Raw genomic sequence first — 20432 nt, forward strand, 5'->3', positions numbered from 1 at the left:
CTCATAAATGAATTGAATTTACTTAATCCATCAATATAAATATAAATATTTGGTAATTATTCGTATTTTTAAATTTTAACAAATGCCCCTATTGTTTGGGTACATATTTTAAAAACAATAAAATCTTATCATCACATATTGGTTAAGAAGAGTCCAGGTAAATTCTCAATAATTTAGAGGGAAAAATCTACCAGTAGAATTAGACAGTTATGGCGTAATTTTTTTTTCATTCAGTTTCCAACAACAAGCAATTTAATTTTTCCCATATATTTTTTGATTTCTCTAACTCGTAACTCATTATAGATAGTAATGACAAAAATTGAATGGAGAAGGTACGGATCAACAAAAAGTCAAGCCAACCCAAACATACTAGGCACCTATGTTTAAAAGCTCATAAGTTTGAATTAGGGGTGTTCATTAATTAGACTGATTGGGTTGAGATACTTTTTAGACCAAACTAGATTGTTCGAGTTCTAAACTTTTTCAACCCAAATAATTCTTATTAAATAATAAACTCAATACAACCTAACCACGAACAGATTGGTTCGGGTTATTCGAATCATTTATTCAAAGTATTATATAATAAAAAATGATTATATTTTAAATATGTATTTTTATATATTTGTCTAACATTGCATCAAAATTCATAGATCGATTTTATTTATCTTTTAAAATTTGTTTTTAAAAACTATGGTAGAATAAACAATCCATAAAAAGTAATTGAATGAAATAAAATTAAAATTAAATACAATTTTTATGGTGAGAGGTAGTTTTAAAATTCGTTCAATCCAAATATATTTTAGGTGAAATCTTAAACTAATTCAATCCATAAAATTTTCGAACCCACCCAACCCAAACGTAAAAAGTCTATACCAAACCAAACCGTATCATTTGGGTTGGATTGATCAATTTTTTTTCAGATGATCGGATTTTTTCGAACACCTCTATTTTGAAATTTGAATCTCCCATATGTTGTCGAAAAGGATACCATTTCCACGTGACACACGTGAGGTAAATATTTTAATTACAAAAATGAATAAAGAAGGAAGAAATAGTGCGACTTCCGTGTCTCTGGTTCACATGCCGCCCTGTCTCTGAAGCGCATAAATAATCCCCAAATTCCATCTCCTCCTTCACTAATTCGTCCTCCGCCTCCGCCAATTTCAAGATCCAGACGCCTCCGCCGATGGCGCAACCGCAAACGCAAGCTCGGGTTCTGGTGTTTCCTTATCCGACGGTGGGGCACATAAAGCCGTTCTTATCTCTGGCAGAGCTGCTCGCCGACGGCGGCCTGGACGTGGTCTTCCTCAGCACAGAGTACAACCACCGCCGGATCCCCAATCTGGAAGCCCTAGCCTCCCGCTTCCCCACGCTTCATTTCGACACCATTCCCGACGGCCTCCCCATCGACAAGCCGCGCGTCATAATCGGCGGCGAACTGTACACCTCCATGCGCGACGGAGTCAAACAGCGGCTCCGGCAAGTGCTTCAGTCTTACAACGACGGTTCTTCCCCGATCACGTGCGTCATCTGTGACGTGATGTTGTCTGGTCCGATTGAAGCGGCTGAGGAATTAGGGATTCCGGTGGTCACCTTCTGTCCGTACAGTGCTCGATACTTGTGCGCTCACTTTGTAATGCCGAAGCTGATTGAAGAAGGCCAAATTCCGTTCACTGGTCAGTACTTCTAATTGGGCTCTTCTCAATCTGTGAAGCCCAATAACCAATTTTCTCTTTTATTACATTTTTTAATAATACTTGAGTCGTCAGATTCCATCACTTCAAAATTTGCCACCTGTTTACTTTCTTTTTAAAACATCTCCATTTTGTTTCGGTACTGAATTTATTAGGCACTGAATTGGGCTCCTCACTTGTCAGATTAATTGTTACAAATATGAAAGTAAATAGAGACTAAATTGTGGTACTGAAATTGAGTTTACATTTTGGTTTAGATGGAAATCTTGCCGGAGAGATTCAGGGGGTGCCTTTGTTTGGAGGTCTTCTTCGACGAGATCATTTACCTGGTTTCTGGTTTGTGAAATCACTTTCGGATGAAGTTTGGTCGCATGCCTTCCTTAATCAGACCCTTGCAGTTGGTCGAACCTCTGCTCTCATAATCAACACATTGGACGAACTCGAAGCTCCATTTTTGGCCCATCTCTCCTCCACTTTCGACAAAATCTACCCCATTGGACCCCTCGACGCTCTCTCCAAGTCAAGGCTCGGCGATTCCTCCTCCTCCTCCACGGTCCTCACCGCATTCTGGAAAGAGGACCAAGCCTGCATGTCCTGGCTCGACTCTCAGCCCCCCAAATCCGTGATCTTCGTCAGTTTCGGGAGTACCATGAGGATGACAGCTGATAAATTGGTGGAGTTCTGGCACGGGCTGGTGAATAGCGGCACACGCTTCCTGTGCGTGTTGAGATCAGACATCGTTGAAGGCGGAGGAGCGGCGGATTTGATCAAACAAGTGGGAGAAACAGGGAATGGGATTGTGGTGGAGTGGGCAGCGCAAGAGAAGGTGTTGGCGCACCGTGCGGTGGGTGGGTTTTTGACGCACTGCGGTTGGAACTCCACCATGGAGAGCATTGCGGCGGGAGTACCCATGATGTGCTGGCAGATTTATGGCGACCAAATGATCAATGCTACTTGGATCGGAAAAGTGTGGAAAATTGGGATCGAAAGGGATGATAAATGGGACAGGTCAACGGTAGAGAAGATGATCAAAGAATTGATGGAAGGGGAAAAGGGAGCGGAAATCCAACGATCCATGGAGAAGTTTTCAAAATTGGCAAACGATAAGGTTGTCAAAGGTGGGACGTCTTTTGAAAACTTGGAACTTATCGTGGAATACCTCAAAAAGTTGAAACCATCCAATTGAATGTAGAAGAAGTGGTTGAGTTGGGTTTGATTGAAGTTGATCTTTTTGTGGTATGAATCGTAAAATTCTAATAAAAATCTAAATATTGTATGATTTCATTCCATCATGGAAATAATTATTTTTCGTTATAATAAATTATTATTATTAGGTTAAATGATGAGAGGATATCCTCACAGTTTGACTGACAATTTTATATTATTATATTTATTTGAGAATTTACAAGGATATTTTGAATATACATCCAATATTAGGGTAATTTTTTTTGAAGTTGCGATACTTCCCTTCTAGTCCCTGCTCGGAGATATACTTGAGATACTACACCTGATTGAGACTAAATTGAAACTTCGTAAGATCAAATTTAAAATTTGTACAAAATATAAGGATCAAATTTGTAATTTAACCTTAAAGATATTAAAATTACAATGGGTGAGAATTTAACCTTCTTCATATCTAAAGAGAGAATATTTACGACGGGAATTCGAACTCAAAATCTTTTAATCAGAAATAAATATCTAGACTATGTTTAGATTGACTTACTAATGGTCTAATCAAGTATTAATGTCACACGTCAACATTACAAATATTATAATATTACTTTTAAATATTATGACATCTTCCTATCTCACTTCCCACCAAAAAAAAAAAAAGAAAAATTTTGATGGAGACTTTTTGAAACATTCTTCTTTCTTTGAAATATAAAAACCAAAGATAACTATTATTATAATAAATGCTAATTTTTATTTGTTATAGTTGCTAAAATAATTGCTATCATGCTTTATTAAAAAAAAATGGTGGAAGTAAATTAATATTTGATCAACTTTAATTTTAATTATAAACAAATAGAATGTTTGATAAATTAATATTTAATTGTTACAATTCAGTAGTTTGGATGAAAATAAGAATAATTTTCAAAATTTGATGAGGTAATTGATGCTGTGGATTTAGATTAATGGCCTCAATGGCCAAGAATGAGCAGAAAATCCGTCAAGGGAAGGGAACACTCCCAACTTAAAAGACAAACAAACTTGTATATTATAATCTCACACCAATAACCATGTAAATTTTTATATAATTTAAATTACAACCTATATTTTGTTTACTCTAAATTATTTGACAGAGAGGCTCAGAAAAACAATTGTTATGAACAAAAATTCCATTGAATAAAATGTTAGTCCAAATTAAATACAAAAAATGTAAGGAAAAATAGATTGTTGATGTCAATGTCTAAATTTTATAGAAATATCGACTACAAATATTTACGAAAAAATTATAAAAATTAAGAAACTGATAAAAATATTTAAATTAATACATAAATATTTTACTATTATTTAAATAAGTCAAAATTTAAGTTATACTTTATTTATATTTCTATACATTTGGTTTATCTTTTAGATTCATCGTCCTTGATGTAAAGGATTGAACGTGAATCACGATTTTCGTTTATTATTGTTTCGGTATTTTCGAGGGAAAAAAAACTGCTGAGGCATTCCACGTGAGTAATCTTCTGTTTCTTAATAAATATTAAGGTGGTAAATATTGGAATTCACCAACTCCTGGTCGAACATAAAAATTTTGAACAGTTGAATTATGTTCAATTTGGTGAGGTAAGACTGTTAAATTTTAAGTTTTGTGTCTAATAGATCAACAATCTATTCCAAAATTTTAAAAAATTAAAAATGCATTAAATCCAAAATCGAGTTTTATGTTTAACAAAATCATGACTTTTCAATTTTGTAACTAACAGACGGGTAAGTTTTATAAAATGTTTAATAAGTAAGAGAGTTATTTGGACACAAAATCTTAAATTTAAGGATTAATTTACATTTTGTGGATGAACTTATTAAACACAAAATTGAAAATTAATACTTTAAAAGGAACATTAAATTAGAAGGTAAATTTATTAATTTATATTTTATTTATAACCTTTTTTAAATTTAGTAATTTATTAGACACAGCCTTAAAAGTTGATTTGTTATTTAATTATATATATATATATATATATATATATATATATATATTTTGGATCGTTAAAATTGAATACTACTCCACTATGTCTGCTACTATAAGGTGTCGTTATGTGTGGATATGTTTGGAGTTATTGTGTGTGTGTGTATATGCCAAAGTGAGCTATATATAACAATCTTAAAATTAAATACTATTCTACTATATCTGCTACTATATGGTGCGTTATGTGAGTTATTGTGTGTGTATATTTGTCAAAGTTAGCATGAGCATAGTTCAGCGGCGATTAACATATATCTCCAACTAAGAGGTTCTGAGTTCAATGGTCATCTCACATGTTCTGTATATATATAGTTTTACAACCATGTAGTTAATTAATACACTAGAATTTTGACGATCTCACAAATCACACCAATAATTATTTAAGACTTTATATAATTTAAATTATAAATGATATTTTATTTTCTCTTAATTATTTGATAAAAGACCATGAAAATTTTGTTATCAAGCAATTTTATTAAATCAATAATGCAAGAAAAAAATAAATTTGTTGGTTTTAATTAAGTTAACATACTGATTGAATTTGAAGTAAAAAAAAAAAAAACATACTGATTGAAGTTTGATGATACGGCAATTTTGCTTTTTGGATTGTTGAAATAACTGTCTATTTTCTGTCTTTTTCTCATCTTTTTTTTTTCTTTGATAGGTCTCGCTACCATCTTTCTGTTATTGCTAGCTTAATTATATCTCACAATTTTTTTTTTTTTATATACGTGAGTTTTCAAATTAGCTCACACATCTTGACTAATTTCACAATGCAACCGCTTAACCCTACAGTGTATTTGATATCGAGAAACACATAGAAATTAAATCTTAAGAATAGATGGTCATCATGAGTTTAAACTCATTCCAGATGGGACCCTTCTTGCATTTTGTTAGGTCAATAAACAATCAAATGAGTCAACAACTGAGAGAGTACGGTTTGTTAAAAAGACGAATCCATGTTTGTTCTACAGTTTTATAACTCATGTTTACTACAGTAAATACTATTCTACCCTCACGTTGCTACAGTAAATAATATTCTACCTCTAGTTTGTTAGAATACTTTATCACTACTCTCAAATTACTGCAGTATTTTATCATTACTCTTTTGGATTACTTTGCATATTTTATCATAAATGCGTTAACTTTTTAATAAAATATATTAGTTAAATAAGAAAAGTAGTTAATTTTAATTTTAATAATAAATAAGTAAATGAATTTAATTCAAATCGCAAGTTATAAATTGTTAATTCAAAAAATAAATTATTCGTACTTGAAATATTAGTTACTAAATAAATATTATTATATTTTTAATCACATATATATAATTAAACTAAACTATTTTATTTTAAATTTAAAACTCAACACACTTCATACATATAATTAAACTAAACTATTTTATTTTAAATTTAAAACTCAACACACTTCCTACAATTTAACAAGTTCATTTCTCTAAATCCATAATTTTATCCCTTTTTACTGTTGCAATGTATGGGGTTGCTTTCGTCAACGGCGACGAAATACGAAAAGCGAGGGAGTCATTCTTCAAGCTCTGTCTCTGATTCGTAGAGCAGAAGCTGAAATTTGGTAATCTCCAAATCCACAAACTTCCGGCGGCCGTCGATGGCACAACCTCGGGTACTGCTGTTTCCTTTCCCGGCAATGGGCCACGTGAAGCCGTTCCTGTCTCTGGCGGAGCTGCTCTCCGACGCCGGCGTGGAGGTGGTGTTCCTGAGCACCGAGTACAACCACCGCCGGATCCCCGACATCGGAGCCCTAGCCGCCCGCTTCCCCACGCTTCACTTCGAAACTATTCCCGACGGCCTGCCGCCCGATCAGCCGCGCGTTCTCGCCGACGGTCATCTCTATTTCTCCATGCTCGACGGAACCAAGCCGCGATTCCGGCAACTGATTCAGTCTTTGAACGGAAACCCTCGCCCCATCACCTGCATCATCAATGATGTGATGCTTTCTTCTCCGATTGAAGTTGCGGAAGAATTTGGGATTCCCGTAATTGCATTTTGCCCCTGCAGTGCTCGCTTCTTATCGGTTCATTTTTTTATGCCCAACTTCATTGAAGAAGCCCAAATTCCTTACACAGGTCGGATTCTTATTCTTAGAAGAAAACAAAAATCAGGAATCAAAATCGAACCAGATTTTATTCTGTTTGGACAGTGAAATTAAGTTTAGTAATCTGTTAAACACGTTTTTGTTCAGATGAGAATCCGATGGGGAAGATTGAAGAGGCGACTGTATTCGAAGGGCTGTTGCGGCGGAAGGATTTGCCTGGTTTATGGTGTGCAAAATCTTCAAACATATCTTTCTCGCATCGCTTCATTAACCAGACCATTGCAGCCGGACGAGCCTCTGCTCTCATACTCAACACCTTTGACGAGCTTGAATCTCCATTTCTCAACCACCTCTCCTCCATTTTCCCCAAAATCTACTGCATTGGGCCCCTCAATGCGCTGTCCAGATCCAGGCTCGGCAAGTCCTCCTCCTCCTCCTCGGCCCTCGCCGGGTTCTGGAAAGAGGACCAAGCCTACATGTCCTGGCTCGAATCTCAGCCGCCTAGATCCGTGATCTTTGTCAGCTTCGGAAGTACCATGAAGATGGAAGCCTGGAAATTGGCAGAGTTCTGGTACGGGCTGGTCAACAGCGGTAGCCCCTTCCTGTTCGTGTTCAGGCCCGACTGTGTCATCAACAGCGGAGACGCAGCGGAGGTGATGGAGGGGAGAGGGAGAGGCATGGTGGTGGAGTGGGCTTCCCAAGAGAAGGTTCTGGCCCACCCGGCGGTGGGGGGATTTTTGACGCACTGTGGGTGGAACTCGACGGTGGAGAGCATTGTGGCCGGAGTTCCGATGATGTGCTGCCCCATTGTCGCCGACCAACTCAGTAACGCTACTTGGATTCACAAAGTGTGGAAAATTGGGATCGAAGGGGACGAGAAGTGGGATAGATCGACGGTGGAGATGATGATCAAAGAATTGATGGAAAGTCAAAAGGGAACAGAGATTCGAACATCGATAGAGATGCTTTCGAAGTTGGCAAATGAAAAGGTTGTGAAAGGTGGCACGTCTTTGAATAACTTTGAACTTCTAGTTGAAGACATCAAAACGTTGAGAAGACCATATACTTAAATTTAAAAACAACCATGAGTTTTTCTCTCTAAGTGTTGTTTTCCATTTGATGAATTTGTAATATGAGTGGAATTAGTGTCATCTTTTAGATTGTGTTTATGTAATGTCTTTAATTTAAAAATTTCGAATCGAATTTTAACTTCTAATTTTGTATCTAATAAATTTACATGTCTGAGTGCAACCCTAAGTCTTATACAGACTAGACATGAGAAAAACCATGATATAGGATACAACTATTTTATTAGGTAAAGTCTTTTGAGATTTGAGCAACAAAGTAATTAGAATTTATGCACATAATAGACAATATATATTTTTTCAAAATAAAAAGTGGACGATATCGTATTACCAACACTCATCTACCCTTTATTGTTTGTATTATTATATTGTAATTTACTTATTAATGATTAATGTAAAACAATAATATCAATATTTATATGCTCTAGACTCAACTCAACTCACCTATCTCCATCTAAATAATTAAGAGTTGGAATCTATATTGTTATTTTACTAAATAAATTTGCAAACGCTGGACGCATTAACATTATATAAAGAGCACGACTAGGCAAACAATTAAAAATATATTTTTTCACATTGTTTACGTTTAGTAAAAAAAATATGTGCAGCTGTAGAGTCATCTGTATAATGGGGATCCAATCAAACTGCTGATTTTAAAAATGACAAAACCGACTTTTCGAAAATCAATTAAATGAAAACAATTATTTCAATATAACAATTAACAACCACGTGTGTAGAGAGAGAATCGGGATCCAATCAATTATGTGCGTAAAGTTAAAAGATTGAATACAAAACTTCCAACTCAAAAGTTTGCTTTTTCAAAGATCAATTAAATAAAAATTAAAAAAAAAAAAGATTGTTTAATGTAGCTACCATAATTTTACTAGTTCATAAATTTTTCAAATTACAACTAATAAATTTTAAATAATTCTCTAAACTCTAATATTTTGTCTATCAACTTTAAAAAGCATAATAAATATTTTAACTTTCAAAGTTGTCAATAAAATATTTAGTGACTCCATGTGTGACTGTTTAGATCGGTCTAAAACAAACCTACTAGATAATTCTTAAATAATTGAATCATCATAACTTTTGGTTTCACCCAAAAGTCCTTATACAGGTAGAGATAAATATCCTCTCTTATATACTAACATCATTTTTTCCCTTAGTCAATGTGAGACTTTATTTGCATTCTTCCTACCGATCCAACCTAATAAATTTACCTAACATAATAATATTTAGTGAATTTGTAGAAATTAAAAAGTTTGGACGGAGGAATTACAAAAGTTCCTCATAGATCTCCCATAACTCTTTGCCATTTCACTCATTATTGTGGTTTATTATCGACCAATTTGAATATTTACTAAATTAAATTGAAAAATGTTAAAATAATCACATACTAAATTAAAACTTTTAAAATAATAGGAACTAAAAAAAATATTCAAATAATAATTTTTAAAAGCCATATTTAACCTTTTAATTGTAACTATGTTCCTCAACATTTAGATTTAAAAATATGGGTCGTAAACCTTGAGATTGTGTTCATTTATTCCATGCTTTTAAGAAGTGTTCTTTATTTGTTACTGAATTTTAAATGTTGTATATAATGAATTCCAATGGTTAATTCAATTTAACTTACCACGTAATTCTTAGATAATACAATTAAGTTAAGAGATAATATTTCGACGGGTCATTTTGGAAACTTATTTTTACAAATGTCTGATGTTTACATATTTTTCAATTTTAGATTTATGGATTTTAAACTTTTCCATAATACCAAGTTTGCTTTCATTTATTGCATTTATATTTAATATAAATTGTTTTTATTTGAAGGTAAAATATTTAATGTTCCAAATTTGATTTGTAAAATTCTACATGGGTTTCATTCCATACCGGCCCATTTTAAAACAAAAGTGTAAAATCTTAAACATGAATCTATTTATGTAAATTGAATTTTCATATAGACTAGTAGTATACTTATCCTTAAGTTTACTATAGCTACTTGTTAAACACAAAATTAAGAGTTTCGGTATCATTGGGCCCATTCATTCTCTCTTGAACAAGTCGGCCCACTATGGCCAAGATTATGACCCTTGTTGTTTGGCCTAGCTCGACTCTCACCTGCCCCAATCCGTCATCTTTGTTAGTTTCGGGAGCGTGGTGAAGGCCACAAGTTATCAGTTAATGGAGCTTTGGCACGGACTGATGAACTGCGGGAAGTCCTTCCTGTTTGTGTTGAGATCGGATGCAGTTGAAGGGGAGGATGAGAAAGAAGTTTTCAAGGGAAGATGGATGGTTGTGGAGTAGGCTCCTCAAGGACAAGTCTTGGCCCACCAAGCCATTGCTGGGTTTCTGACCCATTCCTGCTGGGGTTCCTATGATCTCTGGCCCCAAAATTGGGGCCCAGCCTAGTAACTGGGCCTGGGTCAGTCAAGTCTGGAAAATTGGGCTCGATATGGTGGCTCGGTGTGATTACTCCATGGTCGAGGCGATGGTTAGGTCATTGATGGAACAACAAGGGAAGAAAATGCATAAGATGACTTTGGATCGGGCTAAACGAGCTAAGTTCGCAAGTCGTATAAAGATGGGACGTCGTATCGAAATTTAAAATTTTAATTGAGGATGTTAGAAAGATTAAGCCAAATTAACGGTTTTCGACTATGGATGAATAAGTATTTAATTTTTAATTAATGATGTTTTTGCTTTTTGGATTTGAATTTTGTTATTAGGCGAGGACTATAATTTGACCATTTGAGTTAATCAATCTGCCTTGTTGATGTTGTTTGATTATTTGCCAAAGTTGTTGTTTTAAAGTTCCCTCTCTTTTTCCTAATAGGATCATCTAATTTAGTATAATAATTAATAATTATAACTCATTTGCATTTTACAATTCTATTTGAAATTTAAAAAATTATAAATAAAAAAATAAAGTTTATAACTTAAGTTGATACTAGCCATGATGTCGCGTAGGATATTAAAATAAAAACTAAATAAATAAATAAACTTAGGTTAATGTTACAAATACTTCCAAAATGATGTTTCAAGCACTTTTCCAATAATTACTTTAAAACTTTTATTATTTATTTGAGATCCATAATTTTCTTTATTAATTATTTACAATTTTACTCTTGCTTAATATATTTATGCTATTAATAATTTTTCTTACCATAAAAGTATATCACCTTTCTTAAAAAAACAATAAAAAGTATATCAACTTTCTTAAATATATATATATATATATATATAAACTCTTATGAGATGATGTGACTATTTAATTTTACTTCATTATTTATTTATTAATATCAATAAAATTGTTAAAAGAATTATAGGAGAGATAAATGTAAAAAAAAAAAACTTTATCGTTTTAAAAGAAATGAAGAACTTTTTTTCATTCGACATCTATGCATGTTCAATTATGCTCAAATTGGATCAATGTCTATAATCTTTAGCAAGAGTATGCCAAAATCTTCATGACGGCTCTTGAATGTTTAATTCATATTGCAACTCAAAATTTGACATTGTTTTCTTTTTTTAATACATGTTGAAGTCGAATAACTTTTAAGGGTGGTTTGTGCATTTTGTAGTATGTCACATATTGGTTTTTATTAATTTCAAAGATAAGTGATCAAATAAAATAAAAATAAAAAATCGAAGCAAGAATAGCGTAGTAGTTATGGGCATTTATCCCTGATCAAGAGGTCGTAAGTTCGAAGCCTCACTCCTACATGTTATACTAAAATAATATATATATATATATATATATATATATATATATATATATATATATATATATATAAAATTCAAGATTCCTAAGAAGATTAATATTACCTTAACAAGTTTTTTTCTCCTTTTGTTTTATGAATATTACCTTATCCTCTGATCTTCTTATTTACTAGAAAAACATAGGTTTGTTAATGATATATATTAACGAATTGATCATTTATATATACAGAATGATATATACTCCATCCACACAAGGATATTTCCTTTGATTAAGAAATGTACTTCATTAAATGAGAATTTTTAAATAGGCTGGAGAAGGTGATAAAAGTTTGATTGAAATAGGAAAAAAAGGGACATTTTCGATTTTTGTTTTTTTTAATAAATGGAAAATATATATGTAAACCAAACCTTTGGTCAATGAAGGCGTTTTGAGTAGGCCTCGTTCAAATTGGGCCCTCTGTTCTAAATCTGGGCTTATTCAACAACAAATATAAAGCCCAGTCCCCATTTTCCGATTCTAAACATTTGATGTGGGCCCTCTGATCTCCTTCTAATTTGTGTTTCGTTTCTATTTGATTCTTGGAATTATAATAAATTTTCAACTTAATATTTTCGGTCATTACTATATATCAACAATTTCCCTTTTTTTATATATTTTATGATATACTAATATCAGCATAGTTTAGTATTTTTCTCTCTCTGAAAAGTTATAAGTTCGAATTTTCATGTGTATTTTTTTCAACTATGGTATAGAGAGGTCATAGATTGACATCCAAAGAAGATTAAAACTTTTTACCATTAAAAAATCGTGAAGGGAAATATCATCTCAAGAACTTTTTGTCAAAACAAACAAACTCAGTGGTTATTGGTATATATCTCCAATCAATATGTGTGAGTTTGATCCCCACCCTACATGTTGCACTAAAAAATCTCAAAATTTTTTTTTCCTTTTAGAAAATCACATCAAACGTGTAAAGGAGATAGATATATTAAATCACATCATCTGAAACCCTTTTACATTCTTAAAACCCGGGGAAGCCATAAGTTAATAGCCTAAACAAATCCAATTTTGTCCCTAATGAAAAAAAAATTCTCAACATTTCTTTTTTCCCGACGAAGGAAAAAACCCAAAATTATGTATACCATGATGTGTGGGTTGGAACTTGAAATTTTTACCGCCATTTAAAGAGAATGAAAGATGTTGGTTTTGCAAGAGGTTGTTGGGATAATGGAGCCAAACCAGGAGAAAATATTTTTTGGGAAAATGTCTTTTTGAATTTTTACTTATCCTATTCAGTTCGGTTTTTTTTTTTTTAATTTTCTCTTTCCCTTTTAGTTTTTGTCATACCATCTAATCTATTATAAATGGAGATAGATGGGTCATTTGATTGGTGTCCGCAAATACAGAGTTGTGAGAAATTCTCTAAGAAGAGAGAGTTTGAGAGCTAAATACTTGTGTATTCGTTCAAAAGTTTGAAAGACTTATAGAGTGATTCGTGAGCATTTTTTGTGTGAGGGAAAACTAAGAGAAATTATTGTAAAAGCTTGTAAACTCTTGGGAGATTCTTCCTGACATTTTAGTAGAACCTGCAACGATAGCAATAACTAAATGTAGCCACACTGGGTGAACCAGTATAAATCTGACATTTAATTTTCTTCTCCGTAATCTTTATTTATCATTCTTGTTACTTAGAAGTTTTAGATTATTTGATCTAATCTTTTAAGTGGCAAGTTTCAATTTGACATTTGAATTCTGCATTAATTGAAATCAAAACCTGATTTGTGATTAGCCAACAAATATTATCTGCATTTGTGATCGAATAATTATCAGTTGGTTGCATTTTTCACAACAGAGATGTGAACAAATAAAGTCTTACGTTGGTTGGAGAAGAAAAATATCATAGTATATATGTGTGTGTGAGTGAAGGACAACATCTTGATACAAAACTTTTTGAGATTTACGTTCAAAACGGATAACATCACACCATTGATTTATGTTAAAAACATAGAAGGATAGAGAATGTAGCTCACAACTTAACTAGAGAAAGAGGGAATGCACTATCCATACGTCTTTGTCTGAAGGTGTAAACAGAAAATGACAAGAAAAAACAACAAATGAAACTTCAAACGCACCAAATTGTCATCTGTCTCATGTCTCTGTCTCTGTCCTAAAGATTATATTGGTTAGAGAGAGAGAGAGAGAGAGAGAGAGAGAGAGAGAGAGAGAGAGAGAGAGAGAGAGAGAGAGAGAGGAGACAGATGGTCAAAGTTTAGGAATAAGAATATGCTAAAAAACACAACACTTGTATATATATTGACAGCTAAAGCCTAAAGCTAAACGACACAGCATGTAGCCTAGCCCATCCCCAGCCCTCTCCCCGCCAATCAAGCTCACATGCTCCCCTCTTTTTCTTTACCAACTTTTCCTTTCAATTTTTAGACCCAATTGCTTCCTTCTATTGCCTTTGTAGCGATCGATACAGTCCTCGTTGTTTTATTTTTTATTTCACTCAAAAGATTTCATACTAACCAATGTGAGACTTTGTTTGTATTACACTTACAAACCCAACATCTCGATGTCGAACTTAAGATTTAAAGTGTGTTTGAAATCACTTTTGCCATTGTAAAAACACTTCTACTTCCACTGATCATGTTTAACAAATTAAAAAATATATAATTTTAGGACAATAAAAGATCAATTTAAATTGATTTTTAAAGTATCATTGAGGGGTGATTCTGGAAAATCAATTATTCTTAAATCTCTTTTTTCAAAATCAGTCACCACTCTCAAATACACCTCTACTTGGAAGTGCTTTTTAAAATAAATGTACGAGTGTGCTTTAACTATAAGCACGCATTTAATTAAAAAAAGTGTGACAATAAATCATTTTGATATATAATTCTATACTATATCTATTTTGAGATATTTTAAGATTTAAGATTTAATTTAAATCATGAGATATAATGGGGTAAGTTTTGTTTTCTAACTTACATAAATTAATCCAATAATTATAAGTTATAACAATTAATTATATTTAATTTTTTAATATAAAAGATTTTGGAGTTCCAAATTCATTTCTTTCTTTCTTTCTTTCTTTTTTTAATTTTTGATATTATATCACTCTTTCATTTGCTATAGCTATAAAGTGACTCTTCCTTCATTCATTCTAACAGTTTGGGGTAGATTTTGTTAGGATTGAAAATATATATTTCATAATTAATTTTGTTGTAATTTTTGTTATAAAAATTCATGTAGGGTTAGAATCCTTCCATTTAATTCTTACAAAAACATTTAATTATTCAATATAAATTAATAGATTTGCCACTAATTTTAATAATTTTAATATATAAACAAATAAATTGAAGATATCATCTGCGGTGCACGTGTTAAAAAGATTAGTTTTCAAAAGTGTTCTCATGCCTTTCTGGATAAAATATCAAAGGTAATTTTATTGTTTTTTTTTTTGAATGAAGGTAATTTTATTGTTATTCTGAAACATTTAATATAATTTTTTTTACCGTGGGAGGTTGTTTTGGAATTGCATTCTAAAAAAAAAAAAGTAGCATTGATTGACAAATAGATGAAATGAACACTCTCTTCTTAAAACCAAATTAGAAATTTACCAAAGTTAATCATAGTATTGTGATAAGTAAGCTATATGTGTGTAAATTTTCTTCTATCCTTATCTCCTATTGGATTTCATCAAACCGCCATTATCCAAGTAGGAAAAAAAAAATCCTAATTTTATAAATAAAAGATATAATTAAATATTAACAAACCAACATAATTTTAGTGCCAAATTTCTACTATTCAAGATCGAAAAAAAAATGAAGTTTTTCAATTATTAATTCAAACCCATTGTCAAACTTCACTCATTCAATACCTACCTATGATAGAACGAGCCAATTTGACCTTTCGCCAAAAAAAAAGTGATAGATTGGATCGTTATGAAGTGAATTAATAGTATATATTAATAGGTCACTTTAAATGACACGTAGGCCACAAATTCTAAATCAAACAAAGACATTCAAGTTTCAATAAGTCACTCTCTTAATATTTTAGGTTACGTTTGTTTGGTGATACGAAAGACAAGAGATTCAATAAAAGCACAGAACTATATTCTTTCTTTTAAATATTTTCAAATATGTATTTAGTAGTATATTTGAAATTTGAATATCAATTCAAAAAGTTGTTGATATTAGTAATAAATTTATAAACAAGTAATAATTATTATTAACTAAATATTTGATTTAATCTAAAATAATATTAATTAATATATTAGACGTTTTGTTACAAATTTGGATCCACTATTATTTTACAATATTATATAATTTACAATATATCTTATTTTATTTGTTTTAATTCTAAAAAACAAAATGAGTTTATAACGTAAAATAATATATTTATTAAAGTTTTTATATGATTTTATTTAACTAATTATGCATCTTAAACGTAAGAAAATTTATTTTTGAAAATTTACACCCTTTCAATCACATCATCCTAATATAAGTTTTCAAAAATAAATATGCAAAAACACAAAATTCTTGAATCGAGAGAAAAAAAAAAAAAAACTCCAAATCCCATAGGAAAGAAGCCGTTGCTAATCCCAAGATTGTATATAGAAATTGGCTTAAAAATGAAAATATCTGCAAAAACAAGAACTAAAAATATACATTTTGTGTCCCCGACAAATCCAAAACCAAAGATGGTCTAAGAAAGGGCCCAAATATCGTGGAGATAAACAATTAGTAAGCGTGCTGAGTGAGCCACAATAATGACCACATTAATAATGGCTGAAATTTGTGGCTGGCCAGTCTAAAAAGACAGACGGCCGGGGCATGATTTACTCTGCGGTGTCGCCGTCGCCGTCGCCGGCCGCCTCCTTCCCACGGCGGAGGTGACTCCTTCGCCGCCATGTGTTGGCTATGCTGCAGAGGGCAGTGTGGGATTCTTGAATGGGCAGAATTTTGGAGTGGATTTAGGAAAAGGAAGAGCGTAGCGGAGTGCTGAGGGAAAGAGGGGCAAACGAATTTGCGATTGGGGATTTTTGTCGAACACCTTTTGGGCAAACCCATATCTATTCAATCTCTCTCTTCCACTTATTGACTTGTCATTCTCCTTATCTTTTGTGTTCTTTACTCCATCTTCCATCAAAGTTTCATTCACTCTTTTTCTTCAATTTAATGTTTTCGGGTACGGCGGAAGCCGAAATCGAGAAAATCTATTGAATTGGCCGAGTGGTCCATTCGTTGTCTCATTCGGTTTTTCCTTTTTTTGTATGAAATGACAAAATTTTAGACGGAAAATTACGACAAAGATGTGGGAGAAGGGAATTTTAGGAAGATTATTGATACCTAAAGCAATTGAGTTATTTTCTTTTCGAGAGATTTGAAAGTGAAATATTCTACCAAATAATGAATTGTTATAATAATGTTTGAGTTCATCTGGTTCCTACAAAAAGGTCTTCTTAGTTCTTGCAATATAAAGTGAACTTGCAAACCAAACAACGCAAACCCAACCGAAGATTTTAACTATGGAAGCAATCCCTTTTTTCTTTTTTTTTCTTTAATTATTATTATTTTTTATATCTGCAAATGTCCTAACCAACTTATACATGTGGTTGGAGAAAAAACTTTTGACATATCAGGTGGTATCGCCTTTGGGAACTCAATGTCTAGCATTTAGACCCAGATTAAAGGAGAAAACCTATCAGCCCATCTCAACTGAACTGAGAGTCGAAGCGTCAACTGCACATATTAGGGAGTGATTCAAGCGAAATTAATAACCATCGGGATCACCTCCAAAATCCCAACTATGATTCTCCCAACAGGATATTTTTCTCACACCAATATAAATACATCATCATCCCACTTAGTCAGATATGCAATTCTATCTGAAACTAATCTAGAGATTCAACTTACCGCTGACTTGAACGTCAAAGCTCCTTTTCTTTACTTGTAGGTCTCCTTATTAACTTCATCTCGCTCGAATCTCACTTTGCAATTTCTTGAAGAAACACATGTCACAAGATATTTTGTGAATTTCTTTATTTTAGTATTTAAACTTTAAAAAAATATAACGGAGGGTAGATTTGAATCTCATTTTAATATATGAACCAGGAAAAAAGAATTAATGATGTGGCTTTGTTTATTTATTTTAAATCCAAAAAGAAAGAAGGAGAAATTATTATGATGGTGTGGGTAGTTTGGGAAATCTTAAGACTCACTCAAAAACGCTAAAATTATTAGCTCTCTACCATTACCAAGATAGGGCTTCTGTGGTGGAAACCGTAATGAGCCTCCGGAGGGCCACAGCCACCTGGACTCCACTGCCTCTCCTCCGCCACTCACGGTTGCAATTATGAAATTTATTTACACCTTACAAAAGAATTTTTAATTTGTTTTAATTCAATTATTAATTTCTTGTCAATTAAAAAAAAAACTCTCTGTTTAGTTGTCAACAAAACTCAAAAGTACTCCCCTGCTATGTTCATGATCAAGCCATGAACATTTTTGCTTAAAATCATAATTAAATTAGTCATGTTCTTTTTCTTTTTACTAGGCCTATCTTATCTTTTATTTAATGACATTTTTTTAGAATTATTTGGTAGTTGTTGCATTAGAGTCTAATTAAGGAGGTTATCTATGTCAATGTGAACATAGCTCGATATTAATCGAGATGTATTCCTTTTTTGAGGTTGGAGGAGGTTTGATCTTCGTATATTCAAATATTGTACTAAAAATGTGAGGTTCTCTATATTTTGTTTAGGTGTTTTTTTAACTTAGTTTATATTTTTCGAGAAATTCTAATTTAGTCCTTTCTATTTTTTATACTTTTTTAATTTAGTCTCTTACTCTTGATGAACGTTAAAGTTAATTGATGATATAATTTAGAGGAGAAGAAAACAGAAAAATAAATAAATAAAAGTGTGTTGTGTTAATTTTGATTTTGATTTTCAACAAAAGAAATGGCCATGACATGAACAAATTATATTTTTCTTTAAGAAAATAACTCCTTTTGTTTTCTATATTAGATAAAATCACATATCTCTTTTTTTTTTTTTTCTTTTTCTCGTCTCCCCATCCATGTGGGGTTGGCATTTTGATATGGACTACAATGATGTTCACTCGAGCAATGTCTCCCCTCTCTGATCTCTCTCTACAAAGACAACTTCAAACATAAGCATAAAAAAGCAAAAATAAAATAAAAATTTAAAAATCAATTGTTAAAAGAGAAAGAAAAAAGGTAATTGACAATATAATTTCATATGGGATTAACGCACAACACAACATGCTGTCCCCTTTAAATCTTCAATTTTCATAATAAGAATAATTAATAATTGAAGTAATTATATATGTTCTATTTTACCAATCATAACTCTATATCTCGTTTTGATAATTATTTCATTTTTTTTTTAATTTGATCCCTCAAAATTTCTTGACATATTTTTCATATTCCCTAAAAAGATATTTGAATTATTAACTACATTTAAAAACTTTTCAAATTTTAGATTATGAAATTAAATTTTAAACTTAATTTAAACCAAATAAAATAGTTACAAAATTGAGAACCGACTAATTCATTCTCTAGCTATGCACCAAATATACCAAAAATATATAAAACCTTAAAAAATCACTGAGTTACAACTTAGAGAAACATAATTTGCAAGCATCCCATGATTATAATAATTATGATGATGTAGATTAATATGATTTTGTATAATTTTCCCACCCCCTTATCATTCAAACATGCTGCCCATAATCATGGCCTCACCATACCAACAAAGAGGTTTTCTTTTTCTTTTTTCTTTTACATTAACTATTTTTTAAAAAGAAAAAAAAAAGATAGTGAGTGAGTGGAAGAATAAATGGGAGGCACGTTGTTGGTATGCTGCTCATAAATGTGTTTCCTTAATTTATTGAACATTTAAGTTAGCAAAAACGACAGAAGCAAAGTGGCCGAGGCATTTATTATAAACAAAAAAAGAAAATTAAAACATAAATTTGCATGTCTTCTCTAAGTCGGCGGCCGGCATCCTCTGTTTCTTCCATTTGCCCTGTTTTCTGGATGACGGCGGCCCACCCACAAACAAACCCTAACTAGCTACCCCAAATCCTTCTCATTTTCCATTAATCAATTTATTTTTATTATTTTATTTATTTATTTAAAAACAAAAATACTTGCTGTTGTACTTATTAAAAAAAAAAAAAGAAGTGATGGATAAGAAAAATAGATCCTCATGCATAGTAGGAGTACTTGATATTTTGGATGCATTATGTTTCTTATTTTTTAAGAATACTAAATTTAAGAAAAATATGAAGTAAGATTAATCCATTTATTAAAATAATCTAAACAGAAGAGATAGAATGAGTTTAATATTTTTAGGATTAATGTAATTATATATAATAAAATAAATAATAATCTCTTTCGGTGCGGTTAAATGAGAAAATTTTGTAAGTATAATTTTACAAAAGCAGGGACGAATTGGTGCTTTTTTCCACAAATCCAAACAGCCAAAGCTCTTTTTTCTTCGGATTATTATTAATTAATACAAGTTTTCCTTTTTTTACCTTTTTGTTTTCCTTTTTTTATTTGATTTTTTTATTTGTTTTTTTTTCTTTTTTTACATCTGTGGTTCGATAGGGACAGCAGGAAATCAGAGAGCACCA

At 31.9% G+C, this 20432-nt stretch overlaps 2 protein-coding genes across 2 annotated transcripts; both read left to right on the top strand.

Moving 5' to 3' along the window:
• Positions 1–1068: 1068 nt before the first annotated feature.
• On the top strand, positions 1069–3034 carry LOC111019406 (mogroside I-A1 synthase). The gene is made up of 2 exons (XM_022295782.2): positions 1069–1676; positions 1952–3034. Exons 1-2 carry the CDS (start codon positions 1187–1189, stop codon positions 2878–2880), a joined length of 1419 nt encoding a protein of 472 aa, XP_022151474.1. The 5' UTR covers positions 1069–1186; the 3' UTR covers positions 2881–3034.
• A 3250-nt stretch (positions 3035–6284) lies between these two features.
• On the top strand, positions 6285–8177 carry LOC111019460 (mogroside I-A1 synthase-like). Its single transcript, XM_022295854.2, has 2 exons — positions 6285–6985; positions 7102–8177. The coding sequence occupies exons 1-2, from the start codon at positions 6508–6510 to the stop codon at positions 8022–8024; spliced, it is 1401 nt and encodes a 466-aa protein (XP_022151546.1). The 5' UTR covers positions 6285–6507; the 3' UTR covers positions 8025–8177.
• Positions 8178–20432: the final 12255 nt, after the last annotated feature.

The sequence above is a fragment of the Momordica charantia genome (genome assembly GCF_013281855.1).
Source record: "Momordica charantia cultivar OHB3-1 chromosome 1 unlocalized genomic scaffold, Mcharantia_2.0 BLBB01000001.1, whole genome shotgun sequence".
Lineage (NCBI taxonomy): Eukaryota > Viridiplantae > Streptophyta > Magnoliopsida > Cucurbitales > Cucurbitaceae > Momordica > Momordica charantia.